Source organism: Phalangium opilio, unplaced genomic scaffold (genome assembly GCF_054372755.1).
Source record: "Phalangium opilio isolate 3A_F unplaced genomic scaffold, DU_Popi_V2 ptg000061l_1, whole genome shotgun sequence".
Classification (NCBI taxonomy): domain Eukaryota; kingdom Metazoa; phylum Arthropoda; class Arachnida; order Opiliones; family Phalangiidae; genus Phalangium; species Phalangium opilio.
In genome coordinates, this window is record NW_028324178.1 from 1394031 (window position 1) to 1421105 (window position 27075).

The 27075-nt window shown below is 41.5% G+C and overlaps 2 protein-coding genes across 2 annotated transcripts; both read left to right on the plus strand.

Moving 5' to 3' along the window:
• Positions 1–757: 757 nt before the first annotated feature.
• On the plus strand, positions 758–3664 carry LOC149663542 (uncharacterized). Its single transcript, XM_089841953.1, has 2 exons — positions 758–878; positions 1002–3664. Exons 1-2 carry the CDS (start codon positions 758–760, stop codon positions 3662–3664), a joined length of 2784 nt encoding a protein of 927 aa, XP_089698079.1.
• Positions 3665–3708: 44 nt separating this feature from the next.
• Positions 3709–5802, plus strand: LOC149663543 (uncharacterized). Its single transcript, XM_089841954.1, has one exon. The coding sequence runs from the start codon at positions 3709–3711 to the stop codon at positions 5800–5802; it is 2094 nt and encodes a 697-aa protein (XP_089698080.1).
• Positions 5803–27075: the final 21273 nt, after the last annotated feature.

Below are 27075 nucleotides of genomic sequence, written 5' to 3' on the forward strand. Positions count from 1 at the left end.
ACAAAAGAATTATCTTCCGTATACAAAATCGTTCCTTAAATTAGTTAAATTCAAATAAATAATGCGACGGGTGTTTCAGTCCGCCCGAAAAATCAAGCTCTCCCAAAGCGACTGCATATTAATTCTATCATTAATAACATTTCGCCATAACCCGGGACGTATGCGGTTGATGTGTTTATACTAATGAATATTGCGAGTGATTATAATCGAAACTATACGAGTTGAGTACAAATAATCAAGAATCATGTTTGGAGAAGACAACCCGGATGAATATCGTGATGCGCCGGAGCGACCTGGCAACCAAGATGGTGCGACAAGTAACATTTTAAGTAATCAATATCGAGATGATGGTGACGCGAACTTGAAACTTTCAAAGTTAATTCGGAGAAGAGGAGCCTTTAAGTCGCTTATTACGAGATATTTAAAATCAATGGAAGAAGAATGTAACTCTTCTCAGCCGCGAGCAAAGGTAATAAAAGACTTTTTAATTCAATTAAAACCAAGAGAAGAAGCTCTTCAAAGTATCAACTTAGAAATCGAAGAATTAATAATAGATTCCGAGAGATATGAAAGGGAATTTACTAGCACGCAAGATTACCTTTCAAACATTATCAGAATTAAGGATTTAGCAAATCAAGTGCTAAATAGCGAACGCGAGCCGGAAGTAAATATTTCGCTCAGTCGAGCATCTGCAAATACCGGGATAGCCGAGTTAGAAGAGCGTCGGGCAACCAACTCACAAATTAGAGAACAATTTATGCGAGAAAATGGAAGTCATAACAATCAAACTAGATTCAATAGAGAAGATGAAGACCTTTCAGGTACCGTCCGAAGTAACGGTAGAAGAGTAGGCGTGCGATTGCCAAAAATTGAGATTCGTAAGTTTAATGGAGAATTCACCGATTGGACCCGATTTTGGAGCCAATTTGAATCAAATATCCATACAAATGATGCTGCTGACGTGACGGATAAATTTTCTTAATTGACGTCCTTACTGGAAGGACCAGCCCTAAACGAAATAAAGGGATACACGGCCTCTCCACAAAATTATCAATTAGCCATTCAAACGTTGCATGAAAGGTTTGGCCGTAGCGACATCGTTGCGAAATCTCATTTAAAAGCCTTAAAGAATCAGTCTCCTATTCATAAAGCGAGCGATGTTGTAGCTTTAAGAAAACTCTACAATAACTGCGAAGTACAATTGAGATGCCTTTACGAGCTTGGACAGAAGAAAGAACTAAATGCTGCACTTTTGGGAACAGAGATACTCGATTTGCTGCCTAAAGAAATATCATTAGCCTTTTATCGTACTAATCAAGGTTCAGCTTTAGTCAAAATAGATGATCTGATGGCGTTTCTAAAAGTCGAGATCACCTGCAGGGAGCAGGCTTACGCAGATTCGAAAATCGAGATGGAATCAAAATCAGCGAATATTAAAGAGCACCAACAGAATACAAAACGCGAACTAGGACGCGAACGTAATTGGGCCCCTAATAAACCTAAATATGCCAGTGCTGCAGCATTAACTACAACGGTACAGGAACGAAAATGCATCCTTTGCGAAGAGACTGGGCACAACCCAATCAACTGCACTAAAATAAGCGTGAATGAAAGAAGAGAAATGGCAGCCAAAAAGAGATGTTGTTTCATTTGTCTTAAACAAAACCATTTAGCGTCGGACTGTTACCTGAGAAGTAGAAAATGCAAATATTGCAATAAAGAACATCATCCAGCACTTTGTAACACGAATATTAAACATAAACCAGAAAAAAGTAGAGAGGACACTGAGCCGAAAAGCACGGAGAGTAGAGAAACCCAAGTATCAGCAGCTGTGCAAACTGAAACGGTTGGAGTGGTCTTACTGAATACGGCTAAAGCGATCTTATCTAGCGAAGATGGTAGTCAAAGAACAGGAGTTAGAATTTTGTTAGACGAAGGAAGCCAAGGCTCCTTCATTCGAAAAGCTATTTCGCGACAACTCAAGCTACCAGTCATAAGGGAAGAATCGTATAGCGTGCATCCTTTCGGGGGTGGAACTCCCATTCAGGCGACAAGAAGGAGAGTCAAAGTAGAACTGCGAAATAAAAGAGACCCTACCAAACGAATAAGCGTTGAAGCGGCCGAGACCCCTGATATTTGTGAGGGTGAATTCAAACTGGCGAGCGAAGAAATCATTGAGAAAATGAAAGGAAAGGGGCTTCCTTGGGCTGACTCCCCCTTTGGGGAAGGAGAACCTGAAAGAACTCAAGTAGATCTGTTAATCGGCTCTGATTATCTATGGGCAGTTACTACGGGAAAAACTGAAAAAATAAGCGAAACATTAACCGCGAAGGAAACCACCTTTGACTGGACTGTGGCAGGTCCAACGCAGGTGGATTCTAATAACGCAATAGTAGGAGCAATATCCGTATCAAGTTTGGTCGTAGAAAACGAAGATGAAATGATATCACGCGAACTGCGAAGATTTTTTGACCTAGAAACGATGGGAATTACTGACACGGATGCAGTATGCTCTGACAACAGTGAACTTCTAGAATCATTTGAGAAAAATATCAAATTCCAAGAAGGGCGATATGAGATTTCTTTCCCGTGGAAAAAGAATAAAGAGCAATTAAGCGACAACTATCCAGTAGCGTTAAAACGTACGCGTAACTTGATCACACAACTCAAGAAAGATCCAAAACTCCTTCACGAATATAATGAAGTTATTAAAGAGCAAGTCGAACAGGGTATCGCCGAATTGGTCACCCCTTCAATCAAAAGTGTCGATCTAGAAAAAATTGAAGATGAATTCATACCAATCTTCTACTTACCACATCGCGCTGTCATTAGAAAGAATCACGACACAACAAAGCTAAGAGTAGTACAGGATGCATCTTCCCATGAAGTCGGAAAACTCTCACTAAATGAATGCCTCGAAACAGGCCCTAATTTAAATCCAGAATTATTAGACGTCTTAATTCGGTTTCGAGAAGGAGCTATCGCCTTCATCGGTGATGTGGAGAAAGCGTTTCTCCAAATTTCAATCAATGAGAATGACCGTGACGTGTTGAGATTTTTATGGCCAGATATTTACAACATTGATTCTGCGACAAGTCTTCAAGTTTATCGGATGACTCGATTACCATTTGGAGTGACAGCGAGTCCCTTCGTACTGGCCGAAATTCTAAGATATCACGCACGAAAATACTCTGAAGAGAAACCAAGAATATGGGAGCTCGTTGATAAATCATTCTATGTAGATGATTTAGCTGCAAGCACAAGCACAGTAGAAGACGCGTATTATCTCACCACAGAAGCGGCTTTTATCTTGAAAGAGGCAGGAATGAACCTCAGGAAGTTTAAGAGTAACTCTCGCGAGCTTAGAAAATTATGGAACCTTCCTGAAGCTCCAAGTTCCAACACTAAAGTATTGGGGTTATACTGGGATGAAAATCGAGACGTTTTGGTGTATGACTGCGATTCCTTAGTAAATGGATTATCCGGGAAATCAAATACAAAGCGATGGATTTTAAAAATTGTCGCTCGCATATTTGACCCTTTAGGATTTCTCTCACCTTTTACAATCCGAGCGAAGTTCATCTTACAACTGCTATGGGTGAAGGGAACAAAATGGGACAGCGAACTAGACGAAGAAGTATCCTCCTTATTTGAGAACTGGTAAAAGATATAAAGAAAGTCGAAATTCCAAGATTCTACTTTGGAGCGATGTTTGGGATAGAGAACAGTAATTTAACTTTACACTGTTTTGTAGACGCTAGCAAAAAAGCCTTTGCAGCCTGCGTATATTTGAGATTCGAAAATGAACAAGGAGAAATCGGCACGTCTCTAGTTATAGCAAAAACTCGCGTAGCTCCCATCAAGAAATTAAAACTCCCAAGGTTGGAGCTAATGGCAGCAGTACTAGGAGCAAGATTGGTCAATTATTTGCTAAAAACACTCAAGATTAAAATATCTAGCACGCATTTGTGGTCTGACTCGACCATCGCTTTGTATTGGATAAAGGGTTCCGCGTCTAAATGGAAACCATTTGTATCAAATAGAGTGAGCGAAATTCAGACACTAACCGATCCAAGAGCATGGAAACACGTGAAAGGCACAGAAAACCCTGCCGATCTCCCAACTAGAGGGAAGAAAGTTAATGACTTAATAACAAGCTCACTCTGGTGGAGTGGACCAAAATGGCTCCGTGAAAACCGCGAAGAACAAGATGAAAATTTAAAAACAGAGGGAATAATAAATTCTGAAGAGGTCCAAGAAGAATTACTGGTCAGCGAACGCGAAGGCCTTACCGTTGCAGCAGTCCAACTGCAAAAAGAGCCATTTTTGGATCTCGATAGATTCAGTAACTTAGAGAAGGCAAACAGAATAACCGCCCATTGGCTCAGATACATGAGAAATTTAAGAAATCCAAATAAAAAGGTTACTGGAGAATTATCAGCCGAAGAACTGATTGTAGCTGAGTGCTACTGGGCAAGAAAGGCTCAAGAAAGAGCATTCCAACAAGAAATAAGCGCACTAAGGAAGGGCGAAAAATTGCCTTCAGATTCGAAGATTTTAACCTTGGAACCATTCTTAGATCAAGAGGGTCTGTTATGTGTAGGGGGACGAATAAATGAAGCGAAAATGACGTATAGAGAACGTCATCCCTGGATTCTACCCTCTGATCATCGATTCTCGGAGCTACTCGCGCTACACCTCCATGAGAGACTTCTACATGGAGGGGTAAATGATACGCTTATTGAACTTAGAGAAAAATATTGGCTTCTGAGGGGTCGACAAGTCGTAAAGAAGGCCATTAGCCACTGCTACGTATGCAGAAGATTTAAAGTAAAACCTGAAAATATGACCATGGCCCCTTTACCTGCGAGTCGTGTGGCACCTGCACCACCCTTTGAGGTGTGTGGACTAGACTTTGCTGGCCCTTTATATACGCGAAAACAAGAAAAATGCTATATAGCTTTATTTACATGCGGCGTTACGCGAAGCATTCATCTCGAATTAGTGTCTGATATGACAACGGATAAATTTTTGTTAGCTTTGCGACGGTTTATAGCGCGACGCGGAATGGTGCGAAAAATAATCTCGGATAATGCGAAAAATTTTAAAAAGGCGGAAGCCGATCTCAAAGAAATTCGAAGATGTCTGAAAGCTCCCGAAGTGCAAAAACCCGCCGCTAAATTTCAAATTTCGTGGGTATTTATCGCCGACCGGGCGCCCTGGTGGGGCGGGTTTTATGAACGTTTAGTGAGGAGCGTGAAGACTGTCCTGAAAAAAGTTCTCGGTCAAGCGCGTCTATCGCACGAAGAGCTTGAAACAATCTTAACCGAAGTTGAAGCCGTAATTAATTCGCGACCGATTACCTTTACATATAATGACGTTGGCGAACCGCGACCTTTAACTCCCGCCCATTTTTTAATCGGTGATCGATTAACAGCAATTCCCGCGCGTAAATTTCCAGTTGAAGAAAATCCTAACGCGACACGCGAAATATTAACCAAAAGACTTAAATATCGAGAAATTCTAATTGAAAGGTTTTGGAATCGATGGCTAACCGATTATCTCATGGAACTAAGATCGGCGCATCATCGACCACATAGTAAACCAACCCCAGAGCTGAAAGTAGATGACGTGGTTTTAGTTAGCGAACCTAAAATACCTCGCCAAAATTGGAAGATGGCAATAGTCCAAAATACACACGTTGGCCGAGACGGAAAAATAAGGTCTTGCCATCTTAGATTGTCAAATGGTTCGGAAATAAGAAGACCCATTCAACTCCTCTACCCCTTGGAACTTTCGTAAAACAAAATAATATGGTTGAACTTGCGTTCAAGGGGGGGAGTAATGTTAAAACATTTTTATATATTCTTTAAAATTTAGTGATGTGTTATATGTACTTGTACTTTCAATATGCTTAATGTGTTCGCCTCGCATGGAACAGTTTAGGCCACCTATGGTGTACTTCGGTCACTGCTCTTGGCCTTTCTCTTGTCAAGGCCAGGAGCAGATAGAAAGTTTGATTTGGAGAGGAGATAAGGGAACGGGGGTTCCTACACGTGTTGGTCCCCTTCCCAACAAAAGAAAAGGGCCTTTTATGGTCAAAAAGGAACGAGTAAAAATCAGCGTCTTTTCTAAGAAACTCCCGCGAAAGTAAGACGTATGAAAAGTCCATGCGAAGCGAATATAACTTTTACTACTATCGAGAATTTAAAAAATAAAGATTTTGTTGTTTTTCATGGTTACTAAGTCCACTTAATTTGTATAGAACTACTAATTTCAACGCGACAAAAGAATTATCTTCCGTATACAAAATCGTTCCTTAAATTAGTTAAATTCAAATAAATAACGCGACGGGTGTTTCAGTCCGCCCGAAAAATCAAGCTCTCCCAAAGCGACTGCATAGTAATTCTATCATTAATAACATTTCGCCATAAGTGTTAAGCCTTTAAAAGGTCCGATTACCTAAATTTGATTATAATAATCAATATTTAAACTATAAATATAAAATATAACTGAAATTAGAAAATGTGTGTTTAAAAGACCCCACTTGTCTGTTGAAATGACTGTAAGGTCCCCACTTGTAAATTTATCGAGTGTGAAAAATGAAATTGAAATACCTGATGGAACCATATAGGCTTCGACACTAATTCAAAACCTAATAATTTATACACAAATGTCCCCAGATATAAGGTTTGAAGACGGTTTAGGTCCCCACTTGTAAACCTGAAATTAGCTCAAAACTTAGGTGTTAAGCTAAAAATAGGACTGATTACTTAAATTTCATTCTGATAATCAATATTTTAACTATAAAATTATAATATACATGAAATTTGAAAATGTGTGTTTGCAAGACCCCACTTGTCTGTTGAAATGACTGTGAAGGTCCCCACTTGTAAATTTATCGAGTGTGAAAAATGAAATTGAAATACCTGATGCAACCATATAGGCTTCGACACTAATACAAAATCTAATAATTTATACACAAATGTCCCCAGATATAAGGTTGGAAGACGGTTTAGGTCCCCACTTGTAAACCTGAAATTAGCTCAAAACTTAAGTGTTAAGCGTTTAAAAGGTCCGATTACCTAAATTTCATTATAATAATCAATATTTAAACTATAAAATTAAAATATATATGAAATTAGAAAATGTGTGTTTAAAAGACCCCACTTGTCTGTTGAAATGACGGTGAAGGTCCCCACTTGTAAATTTATCGAGTGTGAAAAATGAAATTGAAATACCTGATGGAACCATATAGGCTTCGACACTAATTCAAAATCAAATAATTTATACACAAATGTCCCCAGATATAAGGTTGGAAGACGGTTTATGTCCCCACTTGTAAACCTGAAATTAGGTCAAAACTTAAGTGTTAAGCTATAAGTAGGAATGATTACTTAAATTTCATTCTAATAATCAATATTTTAGCTATAAAATTATAATATACATGAAATTTGAAAATTTTGTTTAAAAGACCCCACGTATCTGTTGAAATGACAGTGAAGGCCCCACTTGTAAGTTTTTTTAGTGTTAAAAAATACTTAAGAAAATTTTCCATTTATTCTATTAGTTGACTCTCACAACTTTCCTGAAGCACCGAAATATCGGTATGTTATCGATTGGGCGTGTTATCAAAACAGCATTGTCCAAAACGGCTTTTTCATAAACGCGTTTGCCATTATAGCCATTTCTTGTTTCAGCGCATTTTGATTACAGCGTTTACATCTTGAGCGTTGTTTCGTATTGTTGAAGGTATAAGTATTAGAGCTCGGCATTATCTATCCATCATCCACGTTATTTTATCCATAATCCATAATTATCAACAGAAGTTGTATATTAAATGGAATTATGTCTACAACATTTATCTATAAATAATCGATTATTCACTAATTTACGGATAACGGATGGATAATGCCGAGCTTAATTAGTATTGATTTCAGCTTTAGGTTTGAATTTTAATGGTTGTCAAACAAACAATTTCGTGGTCTAGTGTGTTAATGCGTTTTAATGTTTGGTTGGGATGGATTATTTGAACTCCTATAAATTACCTTCCACCTTATCCAAAATATCCTCCTATTAATTAGCTGCCACCTATTCCAAAATATTCTCCTATTAATTAGCTGCCTTTTTTCCAAAATATTCTCCCATTAATTAGCTGCCACCTTTTCCAAAATATTTTCCTATTAATTACCTACCACCTTTTCCAAAATATCCTCCAAATAGTTAGCTGCCACCTTTTCCAAAATATTTTCCTATTAATTAGCTGCCACCTTTTCGAAAATATACTCATATTAATTTGCTGCCACCTTTTCCAGAATATATTCCTATTAATTAGCTGCCACCTTTTCCAAAATATTTTCCTATTAATTAGCTGCCACCTTTTCCAAAATATTTTCCTATTAATTAGCTGCCACCTTTTCCAAAATATTTTCCTATTAATTAGCTGCCACCTTTTCCAAAATATTTTCCTATTAATTAGCTGCCACCTTTTCCAAAATATTTTCCTATTAATTTGCTGCCACCTTTTCCAAAATATATTCCGCGAACCAGTCCATAACCTGAGGATCACAAACGGTTATGAAACGCTGTAGCGCTAAACCGCTGGTTGGGAAAATAGCGCTATATTGAGAAACGCGGAAATAGCAGCCGCTGTTTTGGGAAATAGCGCTGTATTGAGAAACGCGGAAACAGCAACTGCGGTTTTGCTTCAACGCGGTTTTGCAAACCGCTGTTTTGGGCATTGCTTTATTCCAAAACGCTCTTTTGAAAACCGCTCAACTACCCGTGAACCCGAAATATCAAGGTAATTACGTGAGAAATGTATGTCAGTTTTTACCCTAAATCAGAAAATGATGAATCGTTGGTTACGTTAATTTCAAAAATATATTGATGATTTCCAAACCGAGATTTCTTGAGATTTCGCTCAAACTCTGAGTATAGTTGCTAAACATAGATTTTACTCGGGGGAAAGAGATACAAGAAATCTGAGCTGTGCTAATTAATTAGTTAGGTATTTAAAAATCTAATTAATTGACATTTTTCACTAATTGAAAATGGTAATTGAATTTCAATTAATTTACAGCTAATTGAGAAATAATTATAATAACTAAGTGTGCATCGGAAAGGCATTTATCTATTTTAAAATTAATTAGATTTAGTTTTGGCACATTAGCCAATTGGATTTTCAATTAATCTCTTTCGCCGATTTGTAGTAAAAAATCGAGTTTCATCTAAATGGGAGAGAATGCGTCCCACTACCAGTAGTGAGGGGGGAACAAAATTGTTAACCCACCCACTGTTTCCTCTCTCTCCGTTTCACAGTGAAAACTATGACTCTTTCGTAAATCGTAACTCCCGTATTTCGATCATGATTTTTCCCTCTTGAATTAATAGCAGTGCGCATGGATTTAAAACTCCGGAGCTCGTTTTAGGAACAGTGGCAAGAAAATGATGAAATGAAACTAAATTTAGCATGATGGAAGTTTCGAGGCTTTTCTCATTCCTCGAGAATAATACATGTTAGGCTTTCATACCCCTTTATCGAAAACAATAAATGCATAACCAAAGGCGGAGTAGGAAGTCCATGGGCACTTTCATGGTGTTATTTTTTACTTACGGTTAATTTTTTGACCTTAATTATAGAGGTAATTAATTAGAAATTTGTAATTGAAATTAATTAGTTGAAAAATAAATGACTAATTTCTTATTGAATTTAATTAGTTTATATGTCAATTTACTAATTGGCAAATTAATTAGTTTAAAACATTTTTCTAACTGCTAATTGTAATTATTTAGTTGCCAGCTAATTAGCATAGCTAGGCAAGAAATTAACATATTAGAAGTATTCGGATTTTTTTGTGATTTTGAAAGATGCAAACAGTTGCGCTGAAATTTTCCTACTATTGAAGCGTTTTGTTATTACAGCCCAATAAAAGAAACCTCTATTAATTTTGTGATGCTAGAACAGATCAAATTAAGACTAGAGAATTTAAAGAAGTGAAATACGAATGATATTGCCAAGAAATTCGGAAATTGGTTCAGCATTGTATTTTAATAACGTTGTGTTACTTATTTATATCAAATTTCTTTACAACGGTGTTTTCATTCCTAAATTTATCGATATTTCAAAATAAAAAATGGCTTGAAAAGAAAATAATTTTAACCACTTAATATTTTGCATTAAAATTGACTAAGTTCCTTTAATTAACCTCCCTTGTAATTTGAACAATATTTAAATTACACTCTCTAATACGATTGAAACAATGTGTTTCTAGCCTTTTTGTCTATTCATTTAGAACTGTACTTCTAGACCTTCCAGTGTTAAAATATAATAGAAAACAAAGGTAGGATCCTAAATTATTCATAATAGATAAATCGCGCCAGCATTTATTACAATCCTTTTAAATCCTACGACTCATACCGTTCGAAGCTCTCTGTTTGAACTTTCCATCTCTAGGCACTGAGTGGCGATTGAGTCTCGAGTAATTAATTATGGCTTTTAAAACTATTTAAACGATTGAATTTGCCTTATTTATTATGAATACGAATTATTACTTACTAGTATTTTCAATCCACCATAAGGTCATAAGAAATGTTCCATAAGTTTGTCACTGGTAACTGAGAGTTTGCTTGAAATGACGCTGGCAAAACGTCATAGATTCTGTAAAAGGCTTAACACAGACTAAATAGGAAGATTCTGTAAAAGGCTTAACACAGACTAAATAGGAAGATTCTGTAAAAGGCTTAACACAGACTAAATAGGAAGATTCTGTAAAAGGCTTAACACAGACTAAATAGGAAGATTCTGTAAAAGGCTTAACACAGACTAAATAGGAAGATTCTGTAAAAGGCTTAACACAGACTAAATAGGAAGATTCTGTAAAAGGCTTAACACAGACTAAATAGGAAGATTCTGTAAAAGGCTTAACACAGACTAAATAGGAAGATTCTGTAAAAGGCTTAACACAGACTAAATAGGAAGATTCTGTAAAAGGCTTAACACAGACTAAATAGGAAGATTCTGTAAAAGGCTTAACACAGACTAAATAGGAAGATGAACTGAATAACCGAGTGCACTCAATTCTCGCGTCGTTCGCGATAGCTCTAAGTAAGTCTCTAGCATAAGTTTCATACTTATGGAACATATCTTCTTAACTTATGATCCACCTTATTCCCTATCGCCAGAACATAGTCTTATCTCGGGATTCGTGGAGGAGAGGAACGGGAAGAAATTCATCTGTCGGCTGCTACTGTAGCATACGACACACGAATTTCTTGATTTTCTTCCCGTTAATCCTCTCTACGAATCCCGAGATAGCCCCAACTTCCGACGATAGGGAATAAGATGGATTAGCTGGCATCCTTATGGTTTTCTCATTTGAGAATGATTCGCGATCCTAAAGTAATAAATCTAACCTCGATATCTCACAAATGTCTGCGGTAATTCAAATTAAGCTTGGAACCACTTTTCATTTAAACGACCCTTTATTTAATCAGGATTATGTTAAATTTGTGTAATTAGTCCAAACTTAACATATTGCGAGGGAGTTCCAAAATACATGCGAACAGACTAGAAGCCTTCCAGAAGCTATATTAAACCCATAATTCTTCCAATTAGTTGCAACAATTAATCTTTCTTTTCAACAGAGAGACACTTTGCTTGTACGCGACTCTAAAATCACATAACACAAGCCTGCAGTGTACCACGTGACCACGTCCACGTGTTTAATTATTCGTAAACCTTCGGTTGAGAAACCCAAAATGTACCAAAGTGAACCGAAGAGGAAATTTGCTTGTCCACTTTTAAAAATAAATTTAGCCCAAGTCCCAAAGGCCACACGTCAAGTGATGCTATCTGTCTCTGTTATCGGAACTATTTTATCCCTTTCATGAATTATCATTATATATAAATCCGCCTACAATTCATCACGTAGATTTTCTCGTCAGAAGTAAATGAACTTAAATAAAGCTACGACTCTATGTTAAATTTTATTTTCAACAAGCCGTTAATATAATTTTAAACATATTTAGCCTTATCAAACACAATTAGAAACTCTCCCAGATAATAATAAATACATTTCAACCGGTAAGAGTTCTGGAAATTAGAGCCGAAATTCAAAAATAAAGTTTTCGCGCCACGGTAATCTACTTCTGTCTCCTTTTTTACCAGTCTTTGAACACCCCTCCACCCCAAACCAGATTTCCATCTGTTTCCTTCATGTACATGTAAAGAACCTACAGCAGTTGGCAGAACAAAAATGAAGGTGTATAATTCTCCCCTACATTCTCTGCACTGTCATAATGGATGACAACCAGACAAGACTCTCCTCTCTCGTCATTGTTGAAGGCGTTAACCACTTCGTCTATAGTGTTCACTTGATTGGGCTGACCACGCTTGGCTGCCCTCTGTAATGCCCCAGGCATGTTTGCGAAGGAGACGTCGTTCACGTTGTGATTTCGACGGTTCTCGACAAATCCAATTCTCAGTCCTCTCCCACGCCCCTCCCGCTCCCTTGGGGTGCCACCCCTTGTCGTTGGAGCAGAGCAAAAGGCCTTGTCGTGGCGGAGGGGGCCCGAGTTCGGTGTGCCGGTTAGGATGGTTCCTTGGGTTCGCCCTTGCTTCGGACCTTTCCCTGCCCCGTTCCGCGAACGTTTTGCTCGGCCGCCTCGCCCCCACCCAGGTGTTGCTATGGCTCATCCCCAGCTCTTGGCAACCCTCTGGGGGCCGCGGATACATTTTTGGACCGTATGGCACTGCTGTGCTCGGAGGGATCTCCCCCGCGTTATAACCTCTGATAGAACAAAACTAAAGTTGGATAGATTTTCGAAGGCTTCTTAGACCATTCTTGAGTGCGACGTGCAATATTGGATACCCTCTTAATTTTATATAACATAATAATACTTTCCAAAAGTTCAATGTTCATTGAAAACTGAAATAGTAGTGTGTCCGAGTCGTTACCACCTCTGATAGAACACAAGTTGGGAAATCAAAATATTGATTCTCTGGAGTTAAAATATCCGCGAGTTTTAGATCAAATGTATGGGCGGAAATTCTAGTAGGCTTCGAAAAAAATTGAAGTGCCTCGACTGTCGAGTGTCGACTTCATAGTCGAGCCAGTGACTTTAAAATTTCAAGTAATACTAATTTAGACTATTAGAGAAGGATGTTAGAGTTACTATTAAAAATAATTATTACGTTTCTAAATCTTTTGGGAATCTCAAGAAATAATTTTCGCTATTTTTAATAGCACAACGTTCCTTGATAATGTTTGAAGGACCCACCAATTTATTACATACGACTATGCACGTATTTGAAACTAAAGCCTACAGGTCCGTGCATTTGAGATAAAGATCTCGCGGATATTTATAATCCTTTTTTTTCTTCGTCTCTTGTCAGCACGCACAAAGCTACATAACATAGAGACTTAGCATTGCGCGTACTAACAACCGAAGTTGAAAATAGGGTATATATAGAAGAAGCTGCTGTCGGAGATAGGGGAGTTGCCTATCCTATAGCGTGAAAACAAATTTCCTCGCGCGCATTCTTTATCCAAAACAGAAGCTTGAAATTTGGCAAAGAGTTTCCTGAGACCCCGTGAATGGTATGAGTAATTCTAAAACTCCCACAAGTGTTCTTTCAGTGGTTAAACTTATTTTCCCTTGAAATGAATGAAAGTCAACGAATTAATTAGAAATAGTCCAACGCCTGATCTATTGCACTACCGGATTGCTGAAGTGTTTCGGATTATATTGATATTGTATTTTTTCTATGATGGGGATAATTATCGGGGGATTTTTCACTTTTTTCGGATAGAGTTAACAACCGAGGATTTTGTCTGGGGATGGGGGATTTTGTACATTTTCAGTAATGGGAGATTATGCCTGGAGTTCTTTGTCTTGGAAGTGTTTAGTCCGTATACCCATGTGAATCGATAAAACCTAATAGCTATTTTTCAGTTCTAATATGAAAATCGAGATATTGAACAGGTTTTGAACACACTACCAACTGTTTTTACGTCAATCAATCATGTATCGCTTTTTTTGCATAAGTAAATAAACCGTCGTAAGTATACTAACTTAGAAATTAGTACTGGAAGACCAATAAATCAAACCCATGTTCTACAATGTCCAATATACCATTTGTTACTCAAAATTCAAAGACACCACTAATCTAAGACATCGAGTTTTTTTACATTAGGAATTTCAATTTAAATCTTAAGGACGTATAGGAAAGGTCAGACACTTTTAGGCTTAACATCTATAAAACCATTCGTTATAATTTGAAAATATTCAAGATGTATTTTTTCCAAGTATTCATGATGCATTTTTTCTCTATATATTCATGAAGAATTTGTTTTCAAATATTCAAGATGGATTTTTCTAAATATTCATGATAGATTTTTTCTTAGTTATCATGATTGATTTTTCTAAATTTTCATGATTAAATTCTTGAAAATATTCATGATGAGATTCTTAAAAATGTTCATGATCAAATTTTCAAAAATGTTCATGATTAAATTTTTCCAAACATTCATGATAAAATTCCTGAATATTTTCATTAGTGAATAAATGTAAATCGTAGCATCATCTCCAACGTAGGCAGGCACTTGTTTCCAAACTTTTAGTCTCTCATTTCTGTCGGTTGGCTTATGCAATTGCGCGTGTTATCGAAAACAAGATGAGCAAGCCATAATACAAGTTTCACAATTTTGTTGATTTTTGGGCTACTTTTGAAAGCTCATAACTCTGAAATGGCGTTATTGAGGTACATGGTTCTTTGGAATTTTTCACTCGGAGTACCTAAATTTGCCCAGACTTTTCAAAAACACCCTGTACATAGATGAATATAAAGTTATTTAACACATGAGATGGACACAAACCCTTAAGCCTATAGTTATCAATCACGATAACTCGCTAAGAAACTTACAGTATTTCTTCCCCCTCCCATCCAAAGGGTGGTAGAACCAAAGTACAGTGGGCTATGTGCGTGAGCGGAAAATGTTCTATGAAAGTTTTGCCACTGTATTTATTTACGCGTATTTATTTATTTATTTAAGGGGTCATCCGTCAACGACTTTTATTCTGACCTGGATGGCAAAATGTCAAAGAACATTTAAGACTGAAAAATTCCCCATAAACACAACCATTGTACTTCGGTCTTACCACTCTATTTGGAAATAATACATTACTTAAATTTGGAGCTCGTTCTCCTTCAATTTCATCGCCTTGAGATTGCGGAGCCTCCAACGATCCCCCTTTTATCGGAATTGTATAATATAATTGTAAATTTTAACCTTTAAGCAATAAATGAATTTTTATACCACGGACTCGTCCTCCGTACCGACATTCACGGCTCATACCACGGCCCCGAACGATACCACGGCCTCGGGGTGGTATGTTATCCCCACGGTCCTCAGGCCTTCCAATACCGCGGCCCCGGGCCTTCCACGTCGCCTTCTAGGTGGTTGAGGTATCGCCTCAGGGCCTTGGGCCCTTTCTGGTGGAGGAATGGGCCCCGGGGCTTGGGGCCTTTCTGGTGGAGGAATGGGCCCCGGGCCCTGGGGCCTTTCTGGTGGAGGTATGTTCCCAGGGCCGCGGGGCCTTCCAGGTCGTCGACCAGCTATTGCAGCCCCACGGCCTCGATGTCCCCTAGTGCGCCCTCTTCCTCGAATAGCTCCATCACCGTAATAGACTTGTACGGTCACCGTTGTATTATCGGTGAATACAAATTGGCGAGACATATTGGCCACTAGAATTTGAAATAAAGACATATATTATTATTAGCTCATAACTCTGAAATGGCGTAATTGAGGTACATGGTTCTTTGGAATTTTTCACTCGGAGTGACTCCAAGAACACGCTACCTAAATTTGGCTAGACTTTTCTAAAACACCCTGTACATAGATGAATATAAAGTTATTTAACACATGAGATGGACACAAACCCTTAAGCCTATAGTTATCAATCACGATAACTCGCTAAGAGACTTACAGTATTTCTTCCCCCTCCCATCCAAAGGGTGGTAGAACCAAAGTACAGTGGGCTATGTGCGTGAGCGGAAAATGTTCTATGAAAGTTTTGCCACTGTACTTATTTACGCGTATTTATTTATTTATTTAAGGGGTCATCCGTCAACGACTTTTATTCTGACCTGGATGGCAAAATGTCAAAGAACATTTAAGACTGAAAAATTCCCCATAAACACAACCATTGTACTTCGGTCTTACCACTCTATTTGGAAATAATACATTACTTAAATTTGGAGCTCGTTCTCCTTCAATTTCATCGCCTTGAGATTGCGGAGCCTCCAACGATCCCCCTTTTATCGGAATTGTATAATATAATTGTAAATTTTAACCTTTAAGCAATAAATGAATTTTTATACCACGGATTCGTCCTCCGTACCGACATTCACGGCTCATACCACGGCCCCGAACGATACCACGGCCTCGGGGTGGTATGTTATCCCCACGGTCCTCAGGCCTTCCAATACCGCGGCCCCGGGCCTTCCACGTCGCCTTCTAGGTGGTTGAGGTATCGCCTCAGGGCCTTGGGCCCTTTCTGGTGGAGGAATGGGCCCCGGGGCTTGGGGCCTTTCTGGTGGAGGAATGGGCCCCGGGCCTTGGGGCCTTTCTGGTGGAGGTATGTTCCCAGGGCCGCGGGGCCTTCCAGGTCGTCGACCAGCTATTGCAGCCCCACGGCCTCGATGTCCCCTAGCGCGCCCTCTTCCTCGAATAGCTCCATCACCGTAATAGACTTGTACGGTCACCGTTGTATTATCGGTGAATACAAATTGGCGAGACATATTGGCCACTAGATTTTGAAATAAAGACATATATTATTATTAGCTCATAACTCTGAAATGGCGTAATTGAGGTACATGGTTCTTTGGAATTTTTCACTCGGAGTGACTCCAAGAACACGCTACCTAAATTTGGCCAGACTTTTCAAAAACACCCTGTACATAGATGAATATAAAGTTATTTAACACATGAGATGGACACAAACCCTTAAGCCTATAGTTATCAATCACGATAACTCGCTAAGAAACTTACAGTATTTCTTCCCCTCCCATCCAAAGTGTGGTAGAACCAAAGTACAGTGGGCTATGTGCGTGAGCGGAAAATGTTCTATGAAAGTTTTGCCACTGTATTTATTTACGCGTATTTATTTATTTATTTAAGGGGTCATCCGTCAACGACTTTTATTCTGACCTGGATGGCAAAATTTCAAAGAACATTTATGACTGAAAAATTCCCCATAAACACAACCATTGTACTTCGGTCTTACCACTCTATTTGGAAATAATACATTACTTAAATTTGGAGCTCGTTCTCCTTCAATTTCATCGCCTTGAGATTGCGGAGCCTCCAACGATCCCCCTTTTATTGGAATTGTATAATATAATTGTAAATTTTAACCTTTAAGCAATAAATGAATTTTTATACCACGGACTCGTCCTCCGTACCGACATGCACGGCTCATACCACGGCCCCGACCGATACCACGGCCTCGGGGTGGTATGTTATCCCCACGGTCCTCAGGCCTTCCAATACCGCGGCCCCGGGGCCTTCCACGTCGCCTTCTAGGTGGTTGAGGTATCGCCTCAGGGCCTTGGGCCCTTTCTGGTGGAGGAATGGGTTCGGGGCCTTGGGGCCTTTCTGGTGGAGGAATGGGCCCCGGGGCTTGGGGCCTTTCTGGTGGAGGAATGGGCCCCGGGCCCTGGGGCCTTTCTGGTGGAGGTATGTTCCCAGGGCCGCGGGGCCTTCCAGGTCGTCGACCAGCTATTGCAGCCCCACGGCCTCGATGTCCCCTAGTGCGCCCTCTTCCTCGAATAGCTCCATCACCGTAATAGACTTGTACGGTCACCGTTGTATTATCGGTGAATACAAATTGGCGAGACATATTGGCCACTAGAATTTGAAATAAAGACATATATTATTATTAGCTCATAACTCTGAAATGGTGTAATTGAGGTACATGGTTCTTTGGAATTTTTCACTCGGAGTGACTCCAAGAACACGCTACCTAAATTTGGCTAGACTTTTCTAAAACACCCTGTACATAGATGAATATAAAGTTATTTAACACATGAGATGGACACAAACCCTTAAGCCTATAGTTATCAATCACGATAACTCGCTAAGAGACTTACAGTATTTCTTCCCCCTCCCATCCAAAGGGTGGTAGAACCAAAGTACAGTGGGCTATGTGCGTGAGCGGAAAATGTTCTATGAAAGTTTTGCCACTGTATTTATTTACGCGTATTTATTTATTTATTTAAGGGGTCATCCGTCAACGACTTTTATTCTGACCTGGATGGCAAAATGTCAAAGAACATTTATGACTGAAAAATTCCCCATAAACACAACCATTGTACTTCGGTCTTACCACTCTATTTGGAAATAATACATTACTTAAATTTGGAGCTCGTTCTTCAATTTTATCGCCTTGAGATTGCGCAGCCTCCAACGATCCCCCTTCTATCGGAATTGTATAATATAATTGTAAATTTTAACCTTTAAGCAATAAATGAATTTTTATACCACGGACTCGTCCTCCGTACCGACATTCACGGCTCATACCACGGCCCCGAACGATACCACGGCCTCGGGGTGGTATGTTATCCCCACGGTCCTCAGGCCTTCCAATACCGCGGCCCCGGGCCTTCCACGTCGCCTTCTAGGTGGTTGAGGTATCGCCTCAGGGCCTTGGGCCCTTTCTGGTGGAGGAATGGGCCCCGGGGCTTGGGGCCTTTCTGGTGGAGGAATGGGCCCCGGGCCTTGGGGCCTTTCTGGTGGAGGTATGTTCCCAGGGCCGCGGGGCCTTCCAGGTCGTCGACCAGCTATTGCAGCCCCACGGCCTCGATGTCCCCTAGCGCGCCCTCTTCCTCGAATAGCTCCATCACCGTAATAGACTTGTACGGTCACCGTTGTATTATCGGTGAAAACAAATTGGCGAGACATATTGGCCACTAGATTTTGAAATAAAGACATATATTATTATTAGCTCATAACTCTGAAATGGCGTAATTGAGGTACATGGTTCTTTGGAATTTTTCACTCGGAGTGACTCCAAGAACACGCTACCTAAATTTGGCCAGACTTTTCAAAAACACCCTGTACATAGATGAATATAAAGTTATTTAACACATGAGATGGACACAAACCCTTAAGCCTATAGTTATCAATCACGATAACTCGCTAAGAAACTTACAGTATTTCTTCCCCCTCCCATCCAAAGGGTGGTAGAACCAAAGTACAGTGGGCTATGTGCGTGAGCGGAAAATGTTCTATGAAAGTTTTGCCACTGTATTTATTTACGCGTATTTATTTATTTATTTAAGGGGTCATCCGTCAACGACTTTTATTCTGACCTGGATGGCAAAATTTCAAAGAACATTTATGACTGAAAAATTCCCCATAAACACAACCATTGTACTTCGGTCTTACCACTCTATTTGGAAATAATACATTACTTAAATTTGGAGCTCGTTCTCCTTCAATTTCATCGACTTGAGATTGCGGAGCCTCCAACGATCCCCCTTTTATTGGAATTGTATAATATAATTGTAAATTTTAACCTTTAAGCAATAAATGAATTTTTATACCACGGACTCGTCCTCCGTACCGACATGCACGGCTCATACCACGGCCCCGACCGATACCACGGCCTCGGGGTGGTATGTTATCCCCACGGTCCTCAGGCCTTCCAATACCGCGGCCCCGGGGCCTTCCACGTCGCCTTCTAGGTGGTTGAGGTATCGCCTCAGGGCCTTGGGCCCTTTCTGGTGGAGGAATGGGTTCGGGGCCTTGGGGCCTTTCTGGTGGAGGAATGGGCCCCGGGGCTTGGGGCCTTTCTGGTGGAGGAATGGGCCCCGGGCCCTGGGGCCTTTCTGGTGGAGGTATGTTCCCAGGGCCGCGGGGCCTTCCAGGTCGTCGACCAGCTATTGCAGCCCCACGGCCTCGATGTCCCCTAGTGCGCCCTCTTCCTCGAATAGCTCCATCACCGTAATAGACTTGTACGGTCACCGTTGTATTATCGGTGAATACAAATTGGCGAGACATATTGGCCACTAGAATTTGAAATAAAGACATATATTATTATTAGCTCATAACTCTGAAATGGCGTAATTGAGGTACATGGTTCTTTGGAATTTTTCACTCGGAGTGACTCCAAGAACACGCTACCTAAATTTGGCTAGACTTTTCAAAAACACCCTGTACATAGATGAATATAAAGTTATTTAACACATGAGATGGACACAAACCCTTAAGCCTATAGTTATCAATCACGATAACTCGCTAAGAGACTTACAGTATTTCTTCCCCCTCCCATCCAAAGGGTGGTAGAACCAAAGTACAGTGGGCTATGTGCGTGAGCGGAAAATGTTCTATGAAAGTTTTGCCACTGTATTTATTTACGCGTATTTATTTATTTATTTAAGGGGTCATCCGTCAACGACTTTTATTCTGACCTGGATGGCAAAATGTCAAAGAACATTTATGACTGAAAAATTCCCCATAAACACAACCATTGTACTTCGGTCTTACCACTCTATTTGGAAATAATACATTACTTAAATTTGGAGCTCGTTCTTCAATTTCATCGCCTTGAGATTGCGCAGCCTCCAACGATCCCCCTTCTATCGGAATTGTATAATATAATTGTAAATTTTAACCTTTAAGCAATAAATGAATTTTTATACCACGGACTCGTCCTCCGTACCGACATGCACGGCTCATACCACGGCCCCGACCGATACCACGGCTTCGGGGTGGTATGTTATCCCCACGGTCCTCAGGCCTTCCAATACCGCGGCCCCGGGGCCTTCCACGTCGCCTTCTAGGTGGTTGAGGTATCGCCTCAGGGCCTTGGGCCCTTTCTGGTGGAGGAATGGGTTCGGGGCCTTGGGGCCTTTCTGGTGGAGGAATGGGCCCCGGGGCTTGGGGCCTTTCTGGTGGAGGAATGGGCCCCGGGGCTTGGGGCCTTTCTGGTGGAGGAATGGGCCCCGGGCCTTGGGGCCTTTCTGGTGGAGGTATGTTCCCAGGGCCGCGGGGCCTTCCAGGTCGTCGACCAGCTATTGCAGCCCCACGGCCTCGATGTCCCCTAGCGCGCCCTCTTCCTCGAATAGCTCCATCACCGTAATAGACTTGTACGGTCACCGTTGTATTATCGGTGAATACAAATTGGCGAGACATATTGGCCACTAGATTTTGAAATAAAGACATATATTATTATTAGCTCATAACTCTGAAATGGCGTAATTGAGGTACATGGTTCTTTGGAATTTTTCACTCGGAGTGACTCCAAGAACACGCTACCTAAATTTGGCCAGACTTTTCAAAAACACCCTGTACGTAGATGAATATAAAGTTATTTAACACATGAGATGGACACAAACCCTTAAGCCTATAGTTATCAATCACGATAACTCGCTAAGAAACTTACAGTATTTCTTCCCCCTCCCATCCAAAGGGTGGTAGAACCAAAGTACAGTGGGCTATGTGCGAGAGCGGAAAATGTTCTATGAAAGTTTTGCCACTGTATTTATTTACGCGTATTTATTTATTTATTTAAGGGGTCATCCGTCAACGACTTTTATTCTGACCTGGATGGCAAAATTTCAAAGAACATTTATGACTGAAAAATTCCCCATAAACACAACCATTGTACTTCGGTCTTACCACTCTATTTGGAAATAATACATTACTTAAATTTGGAGCTCGTTCTCCTTCAATTTCATCGCCTTGAGATTGCGGAGCCTCCAACGATCCCCCTTTTATTGGAATTGTATAATATAATTGTAAATTTTAACCTTTAAGCAATAAATGAATTTTTATACCACGGACTCGTCCTCCGTACCGACATGCACGGCTCATACCACGGCCCCGACCGATACCACGGCCTCGGGGTGGTATGTTATCCCCACGGTCCTCAGGCCTTCCAATACCGCGGCCCCGGGGCCTTCCACGTCGCCTTCTAGGTGGTTGAGGTATCGCCTCAGGGCCTTGGGCCCTTTCTGGTGGAGGAATGGGTTCGGGGCCTTGGCGCCTTTCTGGTGGAGGAATGGGCCCCGGGGCTTGGGGCCTTTATGGTGGAGGAATGGGCCCCGGGCCCTGGGGCCTTTCTGGTGGAGGTATGTTCCCAGGGCCGCGGGGCCTTCCAGGTCGTCGACCAGCTATTGCAGCCCCACGGCCTCGATGTCCCCTAGTGCGCCCTCTTCCTCGAATAGCTCCATCACCGTAATAGACTTGTACGGTCACCGTTGTATTATCGGTGAATACAAATTGGCGAGACATATTGCCCACTAGAATTTGAAATAAAGACATATATTATTATTAGCTCATAACTCTGAAATGGCGTAATTGAGGTACATGGTTCTTTGGAATTTTTCACTCGGAGTGACTCCAAGAACACGCTACCTAAATTTGGCTAGACTTTTCAAAAACACCCTGTACATAGATGAATATAAAGTTATTTAACACATGAGATGGACACAAACCCTTAAGCCTATAGTTATCAATCACGATAACTCGCTAAGAGACTTACAGTATTTCTTCCCCCTCCCATCCAAAGGGTGGTAGAACCAAAGTACAGTGGGCTATGTGCGTGAGCGGAAAATGTTCTATGAAAGTTTTGCCACTGTATTTATTTACGCGTATTTATTTATTTATTTAAGGGGTCATCCGTCAACGACTTTTATTCTGACCTGGATGGCAAAATGTCAAAGAACATTTATGACTGAAAAATTCCCCATAAACACAACCATTGTACTTCGGTCTTACCACTCTATTTGGAAATAATACATTACTTAAATTTGGAGCTCGTTCTTCAATTTCATCGCCTTGAGATTGCGCAGCCTCCAACGATCCCCCTTCTATCGGAATTGTATAATATAATTGTAAATTTTAACCTTTAAGCAATAAATGAATTTTTATACCACGGACTCGTCCTCCGTACCGACATGCACGGCTCATACCACGGCCCCGACCGATACCACGGCTTCGGGGTGGTATGTTATCCCCACGGTCCTCAGGCCTTCCAATACCGCGGCCCCGGGGCCTTCCACGTCGCCTTCTAGGTGGTTGAGGTATCGCCTCAGGGCCTTGGGCCCTTTCTGGTGGAGGAATGGGTTCGGGGCCTTGGGGCCTTTCTGGTGGAGGAATGGGCCCCGGGGCTTGGGGCCTTTCTGGTGGAGGAATGGGCCCCGGGGCTTGGGGCCTTTCTGGTGGAGGAATGGGCCTTGGGGCCTTTCTGGTGGAGGTATGTTCCCAGGGCCGCGGGGCCTTCCAGGTCGTCGACCAGCTATTGCAGCCCCACGGCCTCGATGTCCCCTAGCGCGCCCTCTTCCTCGAATAGCTCCATCACCGTAATAGACTTGTACGGTCACCGTTGTATTATCGGTGAATACAAATTGGCGAGACATATTGGCCACTAGATTTTGAAATAAAGACATATATTATTATTAGCTCATAACTCTGAAATGGCGTAATTGAGGTACATGGTTCTTTGGAATTTTTCACTCGGAGTGACTCCAAGAACACGCTACCTAAATTTGGCCAGACTTTTCAAAAACACCCTGTACGTAGATGAATATAAAGTTATTTAACACATGAGATGGACACAAACCCTTAAGCCTATAGTTATCAATCACGATAACTCGCTAAGAAACTTACAGTATTTCTTCCCCCTCCCATCCAAAGGGTGGTAGAACCAAAGTACAGTGGGCTATGTGCGTGAGCGGAAAATGTTCTATGAAAGTTTTGCCTTTGTATTTATTTACGCGTATTTATTTATTTATTTAAGGGGTCATCCGTCAACGACTTTTATTCTGACCTGGATGGCAAAATTTCAAAGAACATTTATGACTGAAAAATTCCCCATAAACACAACCATTGTACTTCGGTCTTACCACTCTATTTGGAAATAATACATTACTTAAATTTGGAGCTCGTTCTCCTTCAATTTCATCGCCTTGAGATTGCGGAGCCTCCAACGATCCCCCTTTTATTGGAATTGTATAATATAATTGTAAATTTTAACCTTTAAGCAATAAATGAATTTTTATACCACGGACTCGTCCTCCGTACCGACATGCACGGCTCATACCACGGCCCCGACCGATACCACGGCCTCGGGGTGGTATGTTATCCCCACGGTCCTCAGGCCTTCCAATACCGCGGCCCCGGGGCCTTCCACGTCGCCTTCTAGGTGGTTGAGGTATCGCCTCAGGGCCTTGGGCCCTTTCTGGTGGAGGAATGGGTTCGGGGCCTTTCTGGTGGAGGAATGGGCCCCGGGGCTTGGGGCCTTTATGGTGGAGGAATGGGCCCCGGGGCTTGGGGCCTTTATGGTGGAGGAATGGGCCCCGGGCCCTGGGGCCTTTCTGGTGGAGGTATGTTCCCAGGGCCGCGGGGCCTTCCAGGTCGTCGACCAGCTATTGCAGCCCCACGGCCTCGATGTCCCCTAGTCCGCCCTCTTCCTCGAATAGCTCCATCACCGTAATAGACTTGTACGGTCACCGTTGTATTATCGGTGAATACAAATTGGCGAGACATATTGGCCACTAGAATTTGAAATATATTATTATTAGCTCATAACTCTGAAATGGCGTAATTGAGGTACATGGTTCTTTGGAATTTTTCACTCGGAGTGACTCCAAGAACACGCTACCTAAATTTGGCTAGACTTTTCAAAAACACCCTGTACATAGATGAATATAAAGTTATTTAACACATGAGATGGACACAAACCCTTAAGCCTATAGTTATCAATCACGATAACTCGCTAAGAGACTTACAGTATTTCTTCCCCCTCCCATCCAAAGGGTGGTAGAACCAAAGTACAGTGGGCTATGTGCGTGAGCGGAAAATGTTCTATGAAAGTTTTGCCACTGTATTTATTTACGCGTATTTATTTATTTATTTAAGGGGTCATCCGTCAACGACTTTTATTCTGACCTGGATGGCAAAATGTCAAAGAACATTTATGACTGAAAAATTCCCCATAAACACAACCATTGTACTTCGGTCTTACCACTCTATTTGGAAATAATACATTACTTAAATTTGGAGCTCGTTCTTCAATTTCATCGCCTTGAGATTGCGCAGCCTCCAACGATCCCCCTTCTATCGGAATTGTATAATATAATTGTAAATTTTAACCTTTAAGCAATAAATGAATTTTTATACCACGGACTCGTCCTCCGTACCGACATGCACGGCTCATACCACGGCCCCGACCGATACCACGGCTTCGGGGTGGTATGTTATCCCCACGGTCCTCAGGCCTTCCAATACCGCGGCCCCGGGGCCTTCCACGTCGCCTTCTAGGTGGTTGAGGTATCGCCTCAGGGCCTTGGGCCCTTTCTGGTGGAGGAATGGGTTCGGGGCCTTGGGGCCTTTCTGGTGGAGGAATGGGCCCCGGGGCTTGGGGCCTTTCTGGTGGAGGAATGGGCCCCGGGGCTTGGGGCCTTTCTGGTGGAGGAATGGGCCTTGGGGCCTTTCTGGTGGAGGTATGTTCCCAGGGCCGCGGGGCCTTCCAGGTCGTCGACCAGCTATTGCAGCCCCACGGCCTCGATGTCCCCTAGCGCGCCCTCTTCCTCGAATAGCTCCATCACCGTAATAGACTTGTACGGTCACCGTTGTATTATCGGTGAATACAAATTGGCGAGACATATTGGCCACTAGATTTTGAAATAAAGACATATATTATTATTAGCTCATAACTCTGAAATGGCGTAATTGAGGTACATGGTTCTTTGGAATTTTTCACTCGGAGTGACTCCAAGAACACGCTACCTAAATTTGGCCAGACTTTTCAAAAACACCCTGTACGTAGATGAATATAAAGTTATTTAACACATGAGATGGACACAAACCCTTAAGCCTATAGTTATCAATCACGATAACTCGCTAAGAAACTTACAGTATTTCTTCCCCCTCCCATCCAAAGGGTGGTAGAACCAAAGTACAGTGGGCTATGTGCGAGAGCGGAAAATGTTCTATGAAAGTTTTGCCACTGTATTTATTTACGCGTATTTATTTATTTATTTAAGGGGTCATCCGTCAACGACTTTTATTCTGACCTGGATGGCAAAATTTCAAAGAACATTTATGACTGAAAAATTCCCCATAAACACAACCATTGTACTTCGGTCTTACCACTCTATTTGGAAATAATACATTACTTAAATTTGGAGCTCGTTCTCCTTCAATTTCATCGCCTTGAGATTGCGGAGCCTCCAACGATCCCCCTTTTATTGGAATTGTATAATATAATTGTAAATTTTAACCTTTAAGCAATAAATGAATTTTTATACCACGGACTCGTCCTCCGTACCGACATGCACGGCTCATACCACGGCCCCGACCGATACCACGGCCTCGGGGTGGTATGTTATCCCCACGGTCCTCAGGCCTTCCAATACCGCGGCCCCGGGGCCTTCCACGTCGCCTTCTAGGTGGTTGAGGTATCGCCTCAGGGCCTTGGGCCCTTTCTGGTGGAGGAATGGGTTCGGGGCCTTGGCGCCTTTCTGGTGGAGGAATGGGCCCCGGGGCTTGGGGCCTTTATGGTGGAGGAATGGGCCCCGGGCCCTGGGGCCTTTCTGGTGGAGGTATGTTCCCAGGGCCGCGGGGCCTTCCAGGTCGTCGACCAGCTATTGCAGCCCCACGGCCTCGATGTCCCCTAGTGCGCCCTCTTCCTCGAATAGCTCCATCACCGTAATAGACTTGTACGGTCACCGTTGTATTATCGGTGAATACAAATTGGCGAGACATATTGCCCACTAGAATTTGAAATAAAGACATATATTATTATTAGCTCATAACTCTGAAATGGCGTAATTGAGGTACATGGTTCTTTGGAATTTTTCACTCGGAGTGACTCCAAGAACACGCTACCTAAATTTGGCTAGACTTTTCAAAAACACCCTGTACATAGATGACTATAAAGTTATTTAACACATGAGATGGACACAAACCCTTAAGCCTATAGTTATCAATCACGATAACTCGCTAAGAGACTTACAGTATTTCTTCCCCCTCCCATCCAAAGGGTGGTAGAACCAAAGTACAG

What these genes read in the sequence shown, in the direction of transcription:
- LOC149663543 (XM_089841954.1), top strand. Translation starts at nt 3,709, where the DNA reads ATGTTTGGGATAGAGAACAGTAATTTAACTTTACACTGTTTTGTAGAC.
- LOC149663542 (XM_089841953.1), top strand. Translation starts at nt 758, where the DNA reads ATGCGAGAAAATGGAAGTCATAACAATCAAACTAGATTCAATAGAGAA. An exon ending in ATTGCCAAAAATTGAGATTC is followed by an intron (nt 879 to 1,001) that starts GTAAGTTTAATG and finishes CCTTACTGGAAG; the next exon opens with GACCAGCCCTAAACGAAATA.